The 17,763-nt window shown below is 36.7% G+C and overlaps 1 protein-coding gene across 1 annotated transcript in view; it reads right to left on the reverse strand.

The window, feature by feature from the left end:
* Positions 1 to 1,082: 1,082 nt before the first annotated feature.
* Positions 1,083 to 17,763, reverse strand: part of LOC129223015 (transforming growth factor-beta-induced protein ig-h3-like) — a 28,832-nt gene continuing 12,151 nt past the window's right edge. Inside the window, 4 exon segments of the mRNA XM_054857579.1 lie at positions 1,083 to 1,472; positions 6,388 to 6,634; positions 9,316 to 9,411; positions 16,753 to 16,913. Of these exon segments, the coding sequence (XP_054713554.1) occupies positions 1,258 to 1,472; positions 6,388 to 6,634; positions 9,316 to 9,411; positions 16,753 to 16,913 (719 nt within the window). The 3' untranslated portion in view covers positions 1,083 to 1,257.

Below are 17,763 nucleotides of genomic sequence, written 5' to 3' on the forward strand. Positions count from 1 at the left end.
CTTCTGGAATTTAATTCTTATTTTCCTGAGTTCCACTGTATAGGCTGGAAACAAAAAGAAGTGAATAAAAGGGATAATCTAATTAATGAATTTATTCATTAATTTCAAAGACAATAAACGGTCAAATAAGACTGTCTACCGTGAAATAGTTCTATTAAGAAAGCGGCGAAATTAAAAAAATAAATTAAAGAGGAAGAAATTTCTTCAAAAGGGTAGGTTCTCTGAAATTTCAGATACAAGAATTCATTTATAAGATATTGGATTCTAACTATCACAAGTACGGATAATGAAGAGAGACATTGCTGCCGATTTCTCAAAATAATACAAAAGAAGAAACCAAAAACAAAGTATACGACGACATAAGGAAGATACGAGACAGCGAGAATCAAAGGGATGTAAGTGGCAAAATTAAAAATTTGGGGATACACAGTACAAATAGTAGGGGAACCTCTCTTCTGTCTTAGGGCAGGAGTTAGTACTAGTATAGCCTTGGTAGGTGCTGCTGTATATATATAGCATGATTTAGAGAAAAAAATCATTTGTTTTTCCTCCAAGATATCATCTAGGCCGATATCTTAAAACGTGTATTACTCAAAATTTGAAAATGTCCACGTACATTCTTGTGCTTCTCACTGCCTCATATGTATTAGTTATCGAAACTGATGGCATGTGTCCACAGGGACTTCATTTTGCTTTGATTCTTTTTCCACCGTTGCTTGTGATACGCACTGAGGATGAGTACTTCGGAAAGCACAAAACGTGTATCACAGATTTTGTGTCTCGAGTGTGTAACAAAAGCATGGTCCTAATCACTTTCTTGACCTTCGTTCCAGCATAAGCAACACTTTTCAAGAAAGGATGAAGTTTAAACACGGTGACCATGCCACTGTGGATTAAAGCACAATGTAGAAAAGGGATTCATTGACCCTACGTGAAATAGAAAAGTCGGTTTTTATGCACGATCACAATCAGGAAGATTGGTAAGAACTATTTCAGCTTCAAGAAGGCAGAAAATTCTTTACACTGTCTAAAATTTAGGAAATCTCCAACCTGTCTAGAAAGGACTGTTATCATAAGTCAACTTATGATAACAGTCGTCAACTGATGAACATACTAGCCTGGGTTAAACAGTTTCATGATGCTGCGATATCAGTACGTTCGTGTGTTGTGCAGTCTGCAGTTTTCGGCTAAAGCCAGCAGTAATGAGCAATAAATAACCAATATCCCACATGAGCATTAAATTCTCGTGACGCTTCTTCAACCGAGTACTGTGTCGTCGTGTCGCACAACAGTGTCCACCACTTGGAGGATGCCATCGGTTGCCATGACATCGCAGTCAACTATGCGAGCGCCTCCCACAAGCAGGGCGCCACCCGGAGCTCGCCCTAGGGCCAACAGGGAGCCGTCGATGGCCCGCGTCCGTCTACGTCCAGCTGAAAAGTCTCCCTTAAGGTGGGAACAACACTGAGCCCCTGCAAGAAACGGGAACCATACTTTAAAGTTGTGTTTCGCTGTAGAAACTTAGTTCAGTATCCAGAAAAAAGAAGCAAATGAGTTTAGTTCTTTTCGAATGTATACTTTTTTTATGCACTTTCTGGTTACAGATAGGGCTAGACCGATGGCGTTTTTTGGCCCGATGCTGATTGTTGGCCGATTGTTCAAAGATGGCCGATGGCCGATTGTTTTCCTCCAAATGGCCGATGGCCGATGGCCAAAAAAAAAAAAAAAATCAAGCAGAAATAAATTGATAAGATTGTCAGGGATTTAAAGGATCATTGATTCATTTCACTTTACCCTCTTTCTACGAATAAGGAATTGTAATCACAAAAAAAAAATCAGATTTCGACCTAAATTTCTATTTTACGATCACCCAATTTATACTTCACAAGTTTTTTCGGCACATCTGTACATATATATGTACCTAAGAACATATAAATAACCGAACTATCCTTTTTGAACACCTCCTCACTCAAAAACGTTATGAAATAGTAAGTTGAAAACTCATACGTACGTAGTATGATTTAAAAGTTCGAGGACAAGTTGTATAAAACCTTACCCTGAATAGTTCCCTTTACCGAAGCACATCTATCTACAAAATAGTCACCTTAAACGACTATGCACTTCTGCCAACGTTCGTATAGCTTTTAGAAGCACTTCTGGAAGACATTTTTCGCAACCACTTGTATGGCCTCTTGCGCTGCTGCTTTAACTTCATCGTAGGGAAGAAGACGACTTTTATATTGAGGATGCACGATTCGATTGGTCAATATTCTGATATGCCAAACAAATAACAAAACGTTTCGTTGGACTTAGCTCCGTGCGACTTTTACCTGTTCCCAGCAAAAAAAAAAACATTTGCATGGACGCCGCTTTCTTCTGTCAGGAGAAGATAAAGCTGCATCATAGAAGATAGTGAAAAATGGCTTCCAGGAGTGTTTCCAAAAGTTATATGAACACTGGCAGAAGTATATAGTCCCTCAAGGTGACCTTTTGAAAGTGGATGTGCTTCGGTAATGTGAACTTTTCTAGGTAAGGTTTTATGCAGCTTGTTCACGAACTTTTGGATCGTACTACGTACAATCTGTATGGGGTATAGTTATGTTTCTCCTTTTTTGACTGCTGTATGATGAAAGAGAAAGAACAACAACCAAAAAACAAAAAAAGAAAGGAAGAAAGGAAGAAAAACAAAGAGACTGTTTAATAACCAATTGATTTGTTTTTTTTAATTGAACATATAACTAAGATTTCAGTAATATTGTAATAATGTATGGATTTAGGTACATTAAACATAGTTAAAAAACATTAAATTATGTTGTTTAATCATTCAAAAAAAATTAAGAATAAAACTATGAAATTGTCAACAAATTTCGCAATTAAAGTGGAAAGATTGCACGTAGACATTTTTTAGTCATCAAATGAAACAAAAAAGGGAGCAGATAAATTACAATATTAAATAAAAATAGGAATATTTTTATATTTATTTAAAATTTATGAATAGAAAAGTTTGCCTTTTTCATAAAAGCTATAACAGTGACATAAATTTTGCTGAAAAAAGAAATAGCCATGAAAAGAGCGAGGTTCTTAAAACGCAGCTACAATAAACAAACTCAATATTTACACCAAGTTAATAACTGAATACATATACTACTTGATCTGATGTTTGCACACATAATATTGAACAATTTGATTGTTTAACCTTTTATGAAGTTTTACAAGCAAGTTCAAATTAAATTCTTGAATTTAACAATAATTTTCTGAAATTAAAAAAATAGCATAATAGAAAATCCTTGAAACTTTCTATAAAAAAGGAAAATAACTTATTCATTGATTTTATATAAATACATAAAAATAGTTACTTACAACAGAAAAAAAATCGATCGCTATTAATGATGCAAAAGAGATGGCGCATTACGAAACGAGGGTGAGAAATACGCAAAATGACATTTCTTGACCAAAATAAATAATCGCTAAATATTTAAGAAATGCTTGAAACGACGAGGTAGGGTAAGGGATGGGGTACCCTCTGATTTTGGAGTAACTCACACTTTGGCCCCAACCTCGGCCTCATTTTTTTAGTACAGAACCGCTACCACCAACGCCTCGGAAGAGTTTCTGAATCTACTTCAGTACTTACGAAAACAAATTCAAAAGTCCCTTTGATTTCCGAATTATGTCACCATTCAAAACGTCCTTAATCAATTTCTTAAATTAATGCTTTAAATTCTTTCTAAACAATAGATAAAGTTTGAAAAAAAAATCTTCAATTTTATGAATGGTGTTATTTTACACAACTCAGACGTACAACTAGAGTTTAATTTCAGAAATTGAGGGAGTGGGAGGAGGGGCACGCAAGTGTTCTCGAAAATTCAAAAAATAGTTGTAAAAATAGAGTTCAAAATAATCATAAACATTGAGCAGAAAAACCCTTTCAAAACTTGCACCCGAGTTTGTTTTGACGTGCGGATTTAAAATATAGCAAATGTCACAATAGTGCGAGTGGGCCCATAACCATAGGGAGACCGTAGGAGTTACTAAAATGCTTATGATAAATATTTTAAAACTTCTGTGATAGAGAAATAGGGTCCCAAAATGTATTTCGACGGGCCCCAAACTTGTAGCTCTGCCGAAGCGATACTGAAAAGACTGCATTACTGTGATTCATATTACAAATGTCGAAAAATTAAAAATTACCGACGGTTCAATGGGAGTCTCACAAAATGAAACGAAATCGGTTTCGCCATCTCATATTTGTTTCCATGGTCTCCAATTCGGCAATATATCAACAAGTGATCGTCAGTCTGAGACGCTATATTAGTTTTGCATTGAAATAAGTAATTAATAGCCACAAAAAATGAGTAAACAGCCTTTTCAGAACACCCGATTGAAAACAAAAAGGGAAGTGCACAACTGGAACGTACGCACATCTCACATGCGAAAATTTATCCTCCCTTAGCTTACCATTTTTGAGTTATGACTTATGAGAGATACATACGTACATCCAGCGGCGAGAAACAACGCAATAATTAACTTGTTTGGTACCTGAATGCAGTATTAAAACCTCTTTCAGGGGGGACTAAAATAGAAATTCATACTGAAATTTAAGTAAACAATTTTATATGAAAACAATAACTCCCTTTACCTTGTATTGAAAAGTAAAACAGCCAAGGTCCTTTTTTTTCAAAAACATCGGCCAATTCCATCGGCTTTTCGATGTTTTTTAAGGCCGATGGGCCGATGTTTCCTGCAAGTTAGCATCGGCCGCCGATGCCGATGCCGCTGGCTAAATTGTTGAACTATCGGCGCCGATGCATCGGTCGAGTCCTAGTTACAGACCCAACGCAAATACTTTTTGTTCCAGAAATGGTCAAGAAACCGTTTGTGGCAAACACTATTATATAAAAAGCCGACTCATACTCAGGCTTTCATGAGCTTTTCATTTTTAGTTTCTAACATTCTTACCTTTTATGAAATCGCAGCTAAATGAATTTTCTTAACGTTATGTAACAAAACAAGCTCAGCCTTTCTACAAATTTAAACATTACTGTACATGGTCTGTCCAGAAAGTAATGTCAGTGTGGCTGTTACAAAACATGTATTGATTCAAAGGTTAAAATAGATATGTAAAAGGTTTCAAAATAGACTGTTCTTGAGTCAATACATACCTTTTAGCGAGATTTACAGACTTTGTAAGTGTAATGGCTGGTTTTTTTCGGACTTGACCTTCAGAAGCCTGATGCAGCTTTGTAAACTGTCTCAAAGTGATCACAATAATATTCTTTCGTGTGATTTTTTCGAAGTAGGATGGGGCAAAGACCAGTAATACGTTGAGGGGAGTCGTAAGGTCAGACCTGTTGGGTGGCAGGGGAATGGCTGACACCTTTGGCCAGGAGTTCAGTTTAGCACATATTTCACAGCTGCTGATGATTCATCACACTCTCTTGAATAGTACTTTTTTAAATGTTTAATGTTTGTGCCATTCAAGGAACACTCAATCGGACACCACGAGTTCATGTGATTTCAGTCACGCATTTTCGTACATGGTGATTGTGGATGGCCTACTAGAGCGGGATTCATCACTGACCTGTTCAAAGCGTTCAATACTAGTTTGTTCCTTCAAAATTCTTAGTAACAGCACAGAAAACTAGCCATTTCGTTAAACAAACCAAAAGAATCAGTTGGCAATGAAAAAAAAAAAAAAAAAAAAATCCGCTCTTCTAGGACAAGACGCGTTTAAACAAAATATGATGGCATTATTTTTTTTTCAATCGAGCGCGACTTGCAAGGAAGGAAAAAAAAAAAAAACAAGGGGCATAAAAAAAAATCCCTGTCTTGACTCGCAATTCAGAAATCTCGCTGGAAGGTTTATATTGACTCAAGAAGAGTTGATTTAGAAACTTTATGCACTTTAACTGTCGGATCAATAGTTGTCTTGTGACCAGGGACGTGCACAGAGGGGGGGGGGGGGGGTAGAAGGACGCCTGTTGTCCCGGGCTTGAGCCTGAAGGGGCCTTAAAATTTTAAAATGAGTAAAATAAGTGTAGGGACGAAGGTTTAAACAATATGAAGGGGGGGGAGTCATTTGTGACAGGCCCCTAAATTTTTGTGCACGCCCCTGCTTGTGAATATCATAACTTCCCGGACAGACCATGCATTTTAAGTTAATTGGATAGATTTTGGTCCCTCGTACCTATCATTTCTTGAAGTTGGGCCTTGAAGACAGTTTCATTTTTTGATCCAGACAAAGAGTCGAGCAATCCCTGATCCAACCCCTCCAAAGGAGTTAATTTAGAATGGGGTTTATGAGGACTTAGTACCACGACAGATTTAACGTGTCCCAATCACCATTAGCGTACAATGAGGATCTTCAACCGGCAAGCAACGATTTACCTGGTAGAATGTGAATCCGGATCATATCAGCTACTTGATCCAGATTTTCGAGCATCCGGAGCACACCTTCCTCCCCTAGCTCATTGTGGAATGCATCGTCGGTGGGGGCCAGCAAGGTACGAGGGACGTCCGGATTTCCCAGCATCCTGCGATCCAATCCTGTGGCGCGGAGGAGAAGCACCAGGGTGGAGAAGCCCTCATTCCTTTCCATCAGCTGAACGAGCGTCATCTTAGGGGGAACTAGGAACTGCGAAACAAAAAGGGAAATGAAAAAGTCTTAGTGCCAAAACATGAGTAAAATTAACCACCAACTTTAGTGGATCACAAAGTCTTTAATGAAGAACAGCCAATAGAAATTTAAACGGTGGTTTTTGTGAATCTTGCTATGAGTTTGGAAAAACTAGTAAATGGTTTTTTCCTGTACCACAACATTTACACATTTATCTTAATTTCAGTAAGTTATTTTTTAATTCCCCCCCCCCGCTTTAGTGCTCTTATTTTTTTTCTGCCCCTCGCCTTTTTATTGCTTGTTTTTAGTCTATATCATGTGTTCTCATTGGTTTTAGTGGTTACCCTAATGGGCACAGCGCCTAATGTGCGATCCTTACATGAAAGTCACGTGACGATTTCGAAATTTCACTGTAAAGTCATCAACGGTGGGGGGGGGGATTCTGCTTCGAGGTTTGGAGAGGTCATTTCTAAAAGAGGGGGGGGGTCCATAAGTATCACTGTTGAGCATAAATTGCGGGGAATGGAGCGAAAATTTTGAACTATAAATCCCCAAAACGCAGCTTTAGGCTATCTTTGGTCACATCGAATGTCAAGTTCCTGACGACTGGTCACAAAGTAATCTCGCTGTGACGTCTTTAAAATGTCACAAAGTGATCAACCACAAATTAATTGCTGCAGAAATGTCATGGTGAAGTCACATGAAACATGTCACAAATGTGTCATACTATGAGACCTCACAATTCTGTCACTTTGTGGCTGTGTGGCTATGACCCTTCGGACTTACAGCGATGTTCCTGTAACTTTACCGTGAAATGTTCGACTATCAGGCTATCAATCTACTTTACCTGTCATATAAATACCATGAACTTTTGACTGTTGTCATGTTTACTCCATGTTTTACTATAGGGTGTTAAGTGTTTTTGCATTGTTGTACGAGATCCAGTGTAACCTTTAAATAGATATTTGTAGTAACTTTTTTGACTATTTGGTGTCTCCCTCTCAGGAAATACGGTTGTTGTAAAAATAGTCATTTGAATTGAATTCTGATGATGACATCAAGTCATCGATGTTAATCGTTAGGTTCAGAAAACTGACTTCTTCACAAAATGGATATCACTAGTCCTGAAGTAAACCAGTTTTACTGATCATGACAAGTGTACGAAGAATTTCCTACCATGCTGAGTTTTTTCCTCTAAAAAGACAACTGATGTTTAGATTCATTTAACGCTCTTTTTTCTTAAAAAATAAAATCTCAGAGTATAATAATTTCCTATTTTACGAATCATAAACCTTAATGACAGTCACATAATGAATTCCGTTGCGGAATTTTATCCATTAGTGAGAAAGTACGGGTGATATTGTTAACTTTTGCGTTCTTGTATGACGAAACAAACTATCAAAAATACACGAAAGGCCAACAGCTAGAATAACATACTTGTAGATAAAACGCAGGGCCGTCCTAAGAGGGGAACGAGCGGGGCAATCATCCCGGGCGCCAAGCTGTGAGAGGGTAACCTAAACTTAGCTTTTGCTGCATTATATATATTTTTGGTATCATTCTTTTTTAAAAGCAGTTTTTAAAAGCTAACACATTAGATTTAATTCTTATCTGGAATGGCACCATCTACAAATATTTCAGATCATGTGTTCAATTACATTCGAAATGAATATAAAAATGTTGGGTACTTTTCCATTGTACGTCCATCCTTCTGTGTGTGGGAGGGAGGAAGGGGGGTGCCAGAAAATACTTGCCCCGCGCACCTTCATCTCTTGGGACAGCCCTGATAAAACATACACTTTTTCGTTTAAATGTTGAGTTTTGTTCTTTGTAATTGAAAACAAAAATAATAATTTGATTGAATACTTCTCATTTAGTCCTTCTGGAAGTCTCTTCGCTGGAGCAGTTGGTAACTTACTCTGTTTTCCTCAAGGGCACCCATATAGGGGGATAAATGGGGGATCAAGCCCCCCCCCCTCTTAGAAATTGGAATTTCCTTGCTTTTAGTACTTTTGTCTTTGCAAAAATACAAAAACATTTCTTTCCCATCCATTAATGAGTAATTTATTAAAAATGTCAAACTTTAATAACTCTAATCTGTACTGAAATCGGTTTCTATGGGGAAAATATCCTGTTAAACCATGAGGAAAATATCTGAGCCCCCTCCCCTTAAAATTTTGCATATGGGCGCCTATGGTTTTTCTGAAGCATTGACTTCATTATGGAGTTAATTTCAAAAAAATTTCTCATTAGTGTGTGTTGTTAATGGTCGCTGCTTACAGAATGGTCCAGAGTGGACTTACCACTCCTTTTTTTTTTCAGCACTATGCTGGTTGAGGTTTAATGTTTTTATACGTAGTTACTTCAAAGTGTTAAGAGTCATAAAAATCGGTAGTCGCAATACAGATAAGTTCTACGCTATGTTCTGGCTCAGGTTTCGTGACAAAACATCTAAGAATCCCCAAAACTCAGAAATGAGAAAAGATTCTTTTAGAGCGAAATTTAGTTTCGCGCAAGTTTTCTTGCAAAAGGACATATCAACCAAAGCAAAGAATAAAAAATCTATGAGATTTCAATGTAATCGTTATTTACACAGTGAGCTTTTCTGACTCCACTTTTACTCAGGCCACTAAAATCGCTCATGAAGAAGAGATTCGACACACTTGTTGTTAGCAATAGAAGAAAACAGAAATTCTTACCCTGTCAATAACGTACAAGGTTCCACCACAGAACCTGTTGTCTGGACTCAGGACCGTAGCACACTGGACCAGGACTTGAGGCGCAGCATGAGGAAACTGAAATGGCGAAACAGATTAGAGCTTGGGGGAGATCGCCCCCGAAGAGGCGATAAATTTGTGAAGGCTGACAGGGAGGAGATTAGTATTTGAAAGAAAAAATAATAATAATAGAATGCCAGTGAATATCTAAATTGAAAACATGTAAGAGCCGATTCTTACGAGTTGATGCAAGGAATCATACTCGTAAGTTTAAAGAGAAATAAAATTAAAAGTTAAGTACCTCCTCCTTACACCGCAGCCGAACCTTAAGAAATTATTTCATCATTCATCACCAAGTTCATATTTTTTCAATTTTTATGTTTTTGTTTTTAAATTTTCAGTGGTAAAAAAAATTAAAAATTTTGAAATCGGCATTTTTGAGAAAACTTTTTTTCAAAAGACTGTGGAAAGAAAACTGAAATACACAGTTCAAAATTTTGCATATCATTTTAGGCAGAAAAAAAATATTTTTAACAAAACAAACTGCAACAAATTATGTTGTACCGTTTCTGAGATGAATAATTTTAAAGATTTTTCCGAAAATAGTGAGGAATGATACCTGGGTCGCCAAATTTGGTGACCTGCTTCTCGGTCCAGGAATATCTTTGGATAAACCAAAATATACCCTAATCTTACTTTTTCATGACTTTTAACATATGATACATTCAAAAAATTCTAATCCTATCAAGGACCCTGGCTGAATTGACATAGATGCTACGATAAACTATACAATGTAAGTGTGAGTTATGTATGTTATATTTCGAAGCTGTAATAGAGGCATATCATATTTTGAATAATTTAATTTTCTTGAGAAATTATTTCCCACTTTTCAAACTTAAAAATCATCTTTTACATACTGCTACATACTATTTGGTTTTGAACTACATCCGCTAAAACCTACAAAAGTGCCGACAATGGCATAGAAGGTAGTTGAAAATGTGTTCTTCCATTCCCCCCCCCCCAATATTTCCACGAATTATTTGCCTACACGAGTTCCCAAAATGCGATTACTTCTGGTCAGAACCGTTATTTAAAAAAGGGCCGGATCCTCCAACCCCCCCAGCTCTGAGAAATGAAATGTATTGGCATGTATGTGGGTTTGGTGTTGCTGCTTTTTTATATAATATGCATTGAGTATGTACCCTATGCCCCCCCCCCAAGGAAAATTGGAAATGACAAATTCATTCCAGTTTCAACATGGAACCTTTGTTAAAAATTAAATTTTGAAATTGCAAGGTAAAGAAGGGGGATAATAATAAACGACTTAACTTTGAAGCAAAAATAAAAACTCAAGTTCCTTGAGCTTTGAAAATGTTCGAACTCCTAAAATACCCTTTAGGCTGCAGACTTCGACAGTGAGGCAGCTAGGAGTTTATTTAAGAGAGGTCTAATTAAATGTTAGGTTTTAAAAAAAAGTTAAAGCTATTCTAATAATAAGGATGTCCTCTAATCGGATTTTGCTTAAAATCCTCTGACAAACTAATTGCTCCGATTTTTAAAGTGTTTTTACCCCAACTCCTTTTTAACAAAAGAACTCCAGACCTTAGAGCTCAGATATACTCAATGCAGGGGTGCCTCCCCCCCCCCAAGAGCAAGGACGCATCCCTCCTAAATATCGCAACGTCTCTCCCAAAAGCAAGAATCCCACCTTAATGAGAAAAATACCCCCCCCCCCCTCCAGGTGGGCACCCTGCTCAATGTCTTTTTCTTCTCATTGCTCAGATCATGTTTTGGCCTTGAAGTTGCTTCTTACTAGGAACTACGTTTTTGGTGTACTTTGTCGTATCATCAATTTTTCGTAAAAGATTATGTTTTTTAATTTAAAAAGGGGGGGGGTATATCTTTTGAAATTCTATTTTCTTAAAAATTACACAAAGGTAAAAAACATTTGGTAGAATCCATGTCAATTCAACAAGGCGCGTAACATGATGGTCTCGGATTTTTTTTTTTTTTTTTGAATTTAACATATCGTCGCCTCAGAGTTACAGTAAGACATCTAATCCCAGAAATAACACTAAAATATCTTACCGTTGCTCTGAGGCGACAATATGTTAAAATTCATAAAAAAATTAAGAAATACATTTTTTTCTTTTTTCTTTTTTTTTTTTTGCCCAAAAAAATTTTTGGGCCGAGATACAGGCAACCAAAGATGGCGGTCCTGTCATGATTTCTCACTTGGGATTTTCGTCAAAATCTTTAAAATACATTGTCTCAGGAACGGTAGAACATATTTTATTGCGATTTATTTTATTTAAAAGGATATTTTTTTTTTTTTGAAAAAAAAGTAAAAAATATTTTTTTTCATTTTTCTCAAAAATGTCAATTTTAAAAATTTTCATTTTTTTTACAGCTTATTTGTACTACTGAGCACTACGTTCCCTGAAAAGGAGAACTTCCACTTTTTTGTTTAACAGATTTTAGAGGCATTTGAAAAAATGAAGGTTTTTAAGGAACTCTTTATTACGTAATGGCAGACCTGAAAATTCAATTTTTTTTCCCGCAGCAAGTGGTCAGAAAACACTTTTAATTCAGTCATATAGCGCAACTTTCATTTTGAGTCGCCATTTTATTCAGGTTATTAAATTTAGTGAGAACAAGATGGCATTGCGCTTAACTATTACGTAGCGCCTTTTGGCGCTACGCTGAAAGGTTGCGTGGGGAAATACAACGAATTGGCTGGAGACTGCGTTCTTGTTTTCATAAATAATAAAACTCCTGGATAAAGTGGAGACTCAAAATTAAAATTTCGCTATATAACTTATTTAAAAGTGTTCTCTAGCCACTTATTGCGAAAAAATTGTAAGACCTCAAATTCGAGTTTTCTTGTAATGCGAGCAGGAAAATTATGTGTGAACAGTGGCGTAGCGTAGGGGGAGGCAAAGGGGGCACTAGCCCCGGGCGGCACTTTGCTTTGGGGCGGCAAATTCTGTAACACTACATTAACATCGAAAAGGTTTTTTTTTTTATATTAAGACGGCGCTTTGCTAGGGATGTATCACTAAATCAACATCAAAATGGTTTTTTTTATTTATTTACTCATCAGTTCTAGCTTGTCTCAGGAAAATTTTCTCGTTGGAGCACGAGCACGAAATACTGGATACTGACATGCATGTGGACCATCATCACTGGCGCTGACATAGAAAGACGAGAAGAGAGAGGACAATCTCGTTGGAGAGGATTATAAATCACAAAGATCGACAAGCAGGCAGGGGAGGACTGGGTCCCCCAAGAGGGCGCCAACCGTAACTACCAAAGGGCACGAAAGAACTAAGGTTCAAGGGCGCAAAGGTTTTAAAGGTGTAAAAATAAACGAAAGCGCATAGGTTCGAGGACGTGAAAAAACAAAGACACGCAGGTTTGAGGGAGCCAAAAAAAAAAAAAAAAAACGAAGGCACACAGAGGACGATCGAGGGCGCCTCGGCCCGCAGGCCAGTTCGCCCCTGCAAGCAATCACTGCCTTAAATAGCGTGATTACGCCTCCACGTCTTTCCCTTGACGGGACTAAAAAACCTTATGCGCCCTCTCGGTATGTTCTGCGCCCTTTTGTTCCTGAGCTCCTTTTTTTTTTTTTTTTGCTTCCTCAAACCTGAGCGCGCTTTTTATTTATTTATTTATTTTTTGCGTCCTTGAACATGTGCGCATTGGTTTTTTTTTTTTTTTCTCAAACCTATGCGCGTTTTTTTTTTCTTTCTTTTCTCTCTCTTTTCTTTTTTTTCTCCCGCCTTTGATCCTGAGCGCCTCCGTATTTTTTTCACTCTCAACCCTGAGTGCCTTTTTTTTTTTTTCACTTTATTTTATTTGTGCCTTCGAACGTGTGCGCCTTTGTTTTCTTTTCTTTGTGCCTTCCGCTCGAACCCTGTGCGCATGTTTCTTTTTGCTCCCTCAAACCTGTGAGACTTTTTTATATTTTCATTTGGCCCTTTGAACTTGTGCGCCTTTGTGTGTGTGTGTGTGTGTGTGTGTGTGTGTGTTTTTGTGCGCCCTTTGAGAGTTAAGGTTGGCGCCCTTTTAGGGGAACTGGTCCGGCGCTGTAGAAAGATCCATTTTTGGGTCCGAAACGTAAATTTCGAATAAAAAAAGAATTATTCATCGAATTTTGTTTTGAAAATGTCTATAAACCTTCCCAGCACTAACCTAAATAAACTGAAAATTTTAATGAAATCGATCCGGTAGTTTCTGAATTCCCCCCGTACATATACATCTGGATTTTGTGTTTTATTTATATAAAGAAGATATTAATGCTAAATTATAGGCACACTTAATTTCATTCGTAATCTTCAGTGTTATCGTAAGTAACTTCAATAGATATACATAATCCGAGAAGGTTTGTGACTGAAGATCTGTGATGCGACTTATATGCAACATACGGTGCTTCAAGATTTATTATTATTTTTTTAATTTACATTTATTTCACTTTAGTTCTTTATTTATATTTATTTTTAGTAATATTTTTTTTAATCTGAACTTTTTTTCGGACATGGGGCTCATAGAAGTGAAGCCGATACTAGGGTTTTACATCGAAAAGTAAATGATTGTACATCAAAAAGTACAGTCGGAAACAAACTGTGAAAAAAAAAATAGATCGTTTTGATGATTTTTTAAATATTTTAGGGGGGGGGGAGAGTACCACCCTCAGGGTCCCTCTTTGCTACATATGCTCATCTTTTTAAACTTTTCTTTTCTCTAGTCCCTCAGAAGAATGTTAACGATTAATATAATGCTCCCACTCCAAATAAAAATATTGGCTTAGAAAAAATTGAGAGGGGGAGGAGGTTGATCTCCAGAACTCCAAAACGGGGTGGGTAATATGGGGAAACAGTGATCATCTTTGCAGGACCGGATCTATAAATTTTTTACCCCTTGCAACTAAATCTGCAGGGCCTCTCCTCAGAGGCCAGCAGTGTATATTTGCAACGTTAGTAAGTCTTAGTGCTAATGTTTTTCATTTTTTTTTTTCAGTTTCTTGGGCTATCGGGCCTCTTAAGACCGTGCACCCCCCCTCCCCGCACTGTGGGGTCTGCGGGTACGCAGCTCCGGACCTGCATATTTGGATTCAGGGGGTCATTTTAAAAAACGACATTTTATACAAAATTTTACAGAAACGACTGATACAATCGATATTGATAGTGTTGTTAAAGAATTTCCGTTGATGAAAAGTAGAAAATAAAAATTTTAGGTTAAGAAGAAAAAATCTTTTCAAGTAAAAAAAAATTTATCGGTCAGGTAATTTATAATCATATTTTTTCTTCTTCTTTTTAATAAAAGGTTTAAGAAATACTACCAGGGACAGTTTTAGATCATGTTTCAAATGTTTTTATCTAGGAAAAATATTGTCTCTCATAATGCAATAGTTTTTGAAAAATATTAATTAGAATTTTTGGATCAAAACTACTTCCTGTTGAAGTGAGATTATATTAAAATGTAAAACATGTTTCAAATAATAAAATCTTGTTTTCGTCGAAACCTACGCTACGCCGCTGTGTGTGAAACAAGTTATCATTTTCATTTCTGAATATTCTTACTCATTTCAGTCATTTCTGAATATTCTTACTCATTTCGGAGAGAGCCCAGACTCCTAGTCCAGTGGCGTTGCCAGAGTGACGCCACTGAACTTGGTTCTGTACACATTGTGCTTTTCATCAACTGTTCTTCCTTCTGAAGCATTTCGAGTTCGTTTCTAGAACGTAGAAATAGTCAAGAGATGGCGCCATGAGAAAAGTTGAAAAATATCTTTTCATCATTTGTTCAGTTACAATTTTAAGACTTTGGAAAATACGGAGACGTAAAAAAATTTATTAAAAAATTAAATAAACGAACAGCTTTGGCTCGGAGAAAAGTTGCTCTAAGAAATGACTTAAGGGCACCTGAAGTAATTGTAAATCTTCAAACTTCGGCACATAATTAGAATTTGATTGCAATTTGAAATTTGGAACCGATTTACATGAGTGAGTGCCCGTGTCTCCAATAGCAACGGGGGGGGGGGGGTCCTTCCCCATAAGGTGACTATACGTCTTGTTTTGAGCGGGACAGTCCCGTTTTTCAGTAGCCTGTCCTGTATTTTCATTGATCAATGATTCGTGAACTAGCCAGGGCCAGGACCGCCATTTTACAGTTGTCTGTGGGCAAGGTTCTGCGTTTAATGTCAATATATATTGTATCGAAAAAAAAGAACATAACTATGGCCACATATACGGAAATATATTAATGTCTCAAAGCCTGGGTCGAGGGAAATCGCCACCTCTGGACTTCCCAAAACGACGGGCCTTTCCAGTGTAAGCACGGTGTAAAGTGAAAAAAGAAAGCAGCAGCTTGAAGCAGGAAAAATTCAAAACTGAGTGAGAGAGAATTCTACCAGAGAAAATGCGAAACACTTTTTTTACATTAAATTTTGAAATTTTAATTAAAAGATTGAAAAGTTATTTTCTCAACTTATTAATTTTTCACCATTTTCTAAAATTAATTTGCTATTAAATATTTTTAAATATAAGCTAAAATGCTTTGTTTCTATTTCCTTAAATAATACGGATTTTTTAAAATTAAGTGTTAACTATTTAAATTAAATTCATTTATAGTTTTAATGTGAAATGTGGTATGTATTATGTTTGTGTATGATATTGTTATCTCGCGTGGCAAGATTTAGGAGGAAATTTGGCAGCTTAAAGAATCTGTAATTGCTAATAAGGATACCTTTTTGTAATAATCAGCTGTTTAATACAATATCTTAAGTTATTCATTCTTAAATACTTTTAAAATGCCATTTAAAAAACAATATTTTAATTCTTAAATCAGGTTTATAAAATGCTAAAAAATTTCGGATGAGTATTCCGCTATTATTCATTATTCGGTCTACCGAATATTCGGTAGAAGTGCAGAATAGGCCCTTTTCCGAAAAATGACTGAATGTTCATTACGTTCCTGGCATACATAGAAAATTTTTAAAAAATCGGTCATTCTTATGCAGTTGATATAAACCATAGAGTAAACACTTCTTTATCCGCAAAGCAGATATTAACTGTTAGGAGAATGTAATGGTCAAATAAGCGAAAGAAGGGGGTCTTTACTCGGCACCTTTCTCGCCACATAGTGGTGAAGTATGAAGTTAAAGTACGTGTTTAAGAAAGTTCGTGCTCTTGGCTGAATATTAAACCGTTCCGCTTGCCAATAAGTAGTGGTAAAACCACTTTCGTCCATCGAGCCATAAATTAACCAAACACGCGCTCTAGTTCTATTGTGACTCTATGATCATTTCATATTCGGACTGCGTGCTTTAACCCTGCAGTTGGAATAAAATCATTACAGAACTGTCATTGTTGCTTTCAAATGTTTCATTTATAATCACAGCCAACGAAATGTTCTCACCGTCGCCTGCACGTGAATGCGAAGAGTAGCATTTTCCACCCAAGAAGGAATTCGTTGGTGAGGGGCGTTGAGTTGTACCCGTCCTTTTGCAACGTGGTAGAGTAGAGCATCACCTAGAGAACCGTTCAAGCGCAGCAACGACTTCACTGCCCGAGAAGGAGCTCCCTGCGAACAGTAAAAATCTTTATGTACCTGTGATACTCATAAATCGAAAAAAAATTATTCAAAAAAGAGAATTAAGAGACTGGTAAATAATGTCTCTGTCCTTTATGATACATCGGGAACTTAACATACAACTTTATTAATTCGATAGTATAAGAAGTTCTACTTTTTTAAATATCCTTGTGGAGAATACCATAAAGGTTTCACGACAAATCACCACTTTATTGAAAATCTATACTGAATACTTGACTTATGTTTAAAAAAAAATAATGTTTTTCAGTAGAAAAGAACACAGCATTGTATTGGTCCTTCGCTAAATAACCGGCAGCCTAAAAGACTCGAAAAACTTGTGATTATCTGATAATTTTCAGAGAGTCCAAAAATGATTGAAAACTGAATTTCAGCTTATTTCTTGAAATGCATTTTTAAAAAGAGTACAAGCATTAAAACCAACTTAACAAAAGTTTTCGGGAGAAGCTTTCGGTTTAAGAGGACAAATGGTGACAAAATTCATAAAATGTAATTGACAAAAGCTATTTTTCAGTGTGCGATTTGACCCAAATTTATTACAATGCACTTTTCTAACATTCCATCATTTCTGGTTCAATTAATCGTAGAATTGCACCATGTGCGAAGTAAAAAAATTCTATTTGTCAGTTTGAGCGGGGGGGGGGGGGGGACAGGGTGCAGAAAAACTTTAATCTCAATTTCGCTGGGACATTTTTGGATATAATATTAAAGCATTAATGAGTTATGTTTCTACGCGTGTAGAGTTTAGAGAAATTTCCTTAAACGAAAAGCGAGAGCCCCTGAAATAAGACTGAGCCCCTAACTTCAGGAATAATTCTG

The sequence above is a fragment of the Uloborus diversus genome, chromosome 5 (genome assembly GCF_026930045.1).
Source record: "Uloborus diversus isolate 005 chromosome 5, Udiv.v.3.1, whole genome shotgun sequence".
Taxonomy (NCBI): domain Eukaryota; kingdom Metazoa; phylum Arthropoda; class Arachnida; order Araneae; family Uloboridae; genus Uloborus; species Uloborus diversus.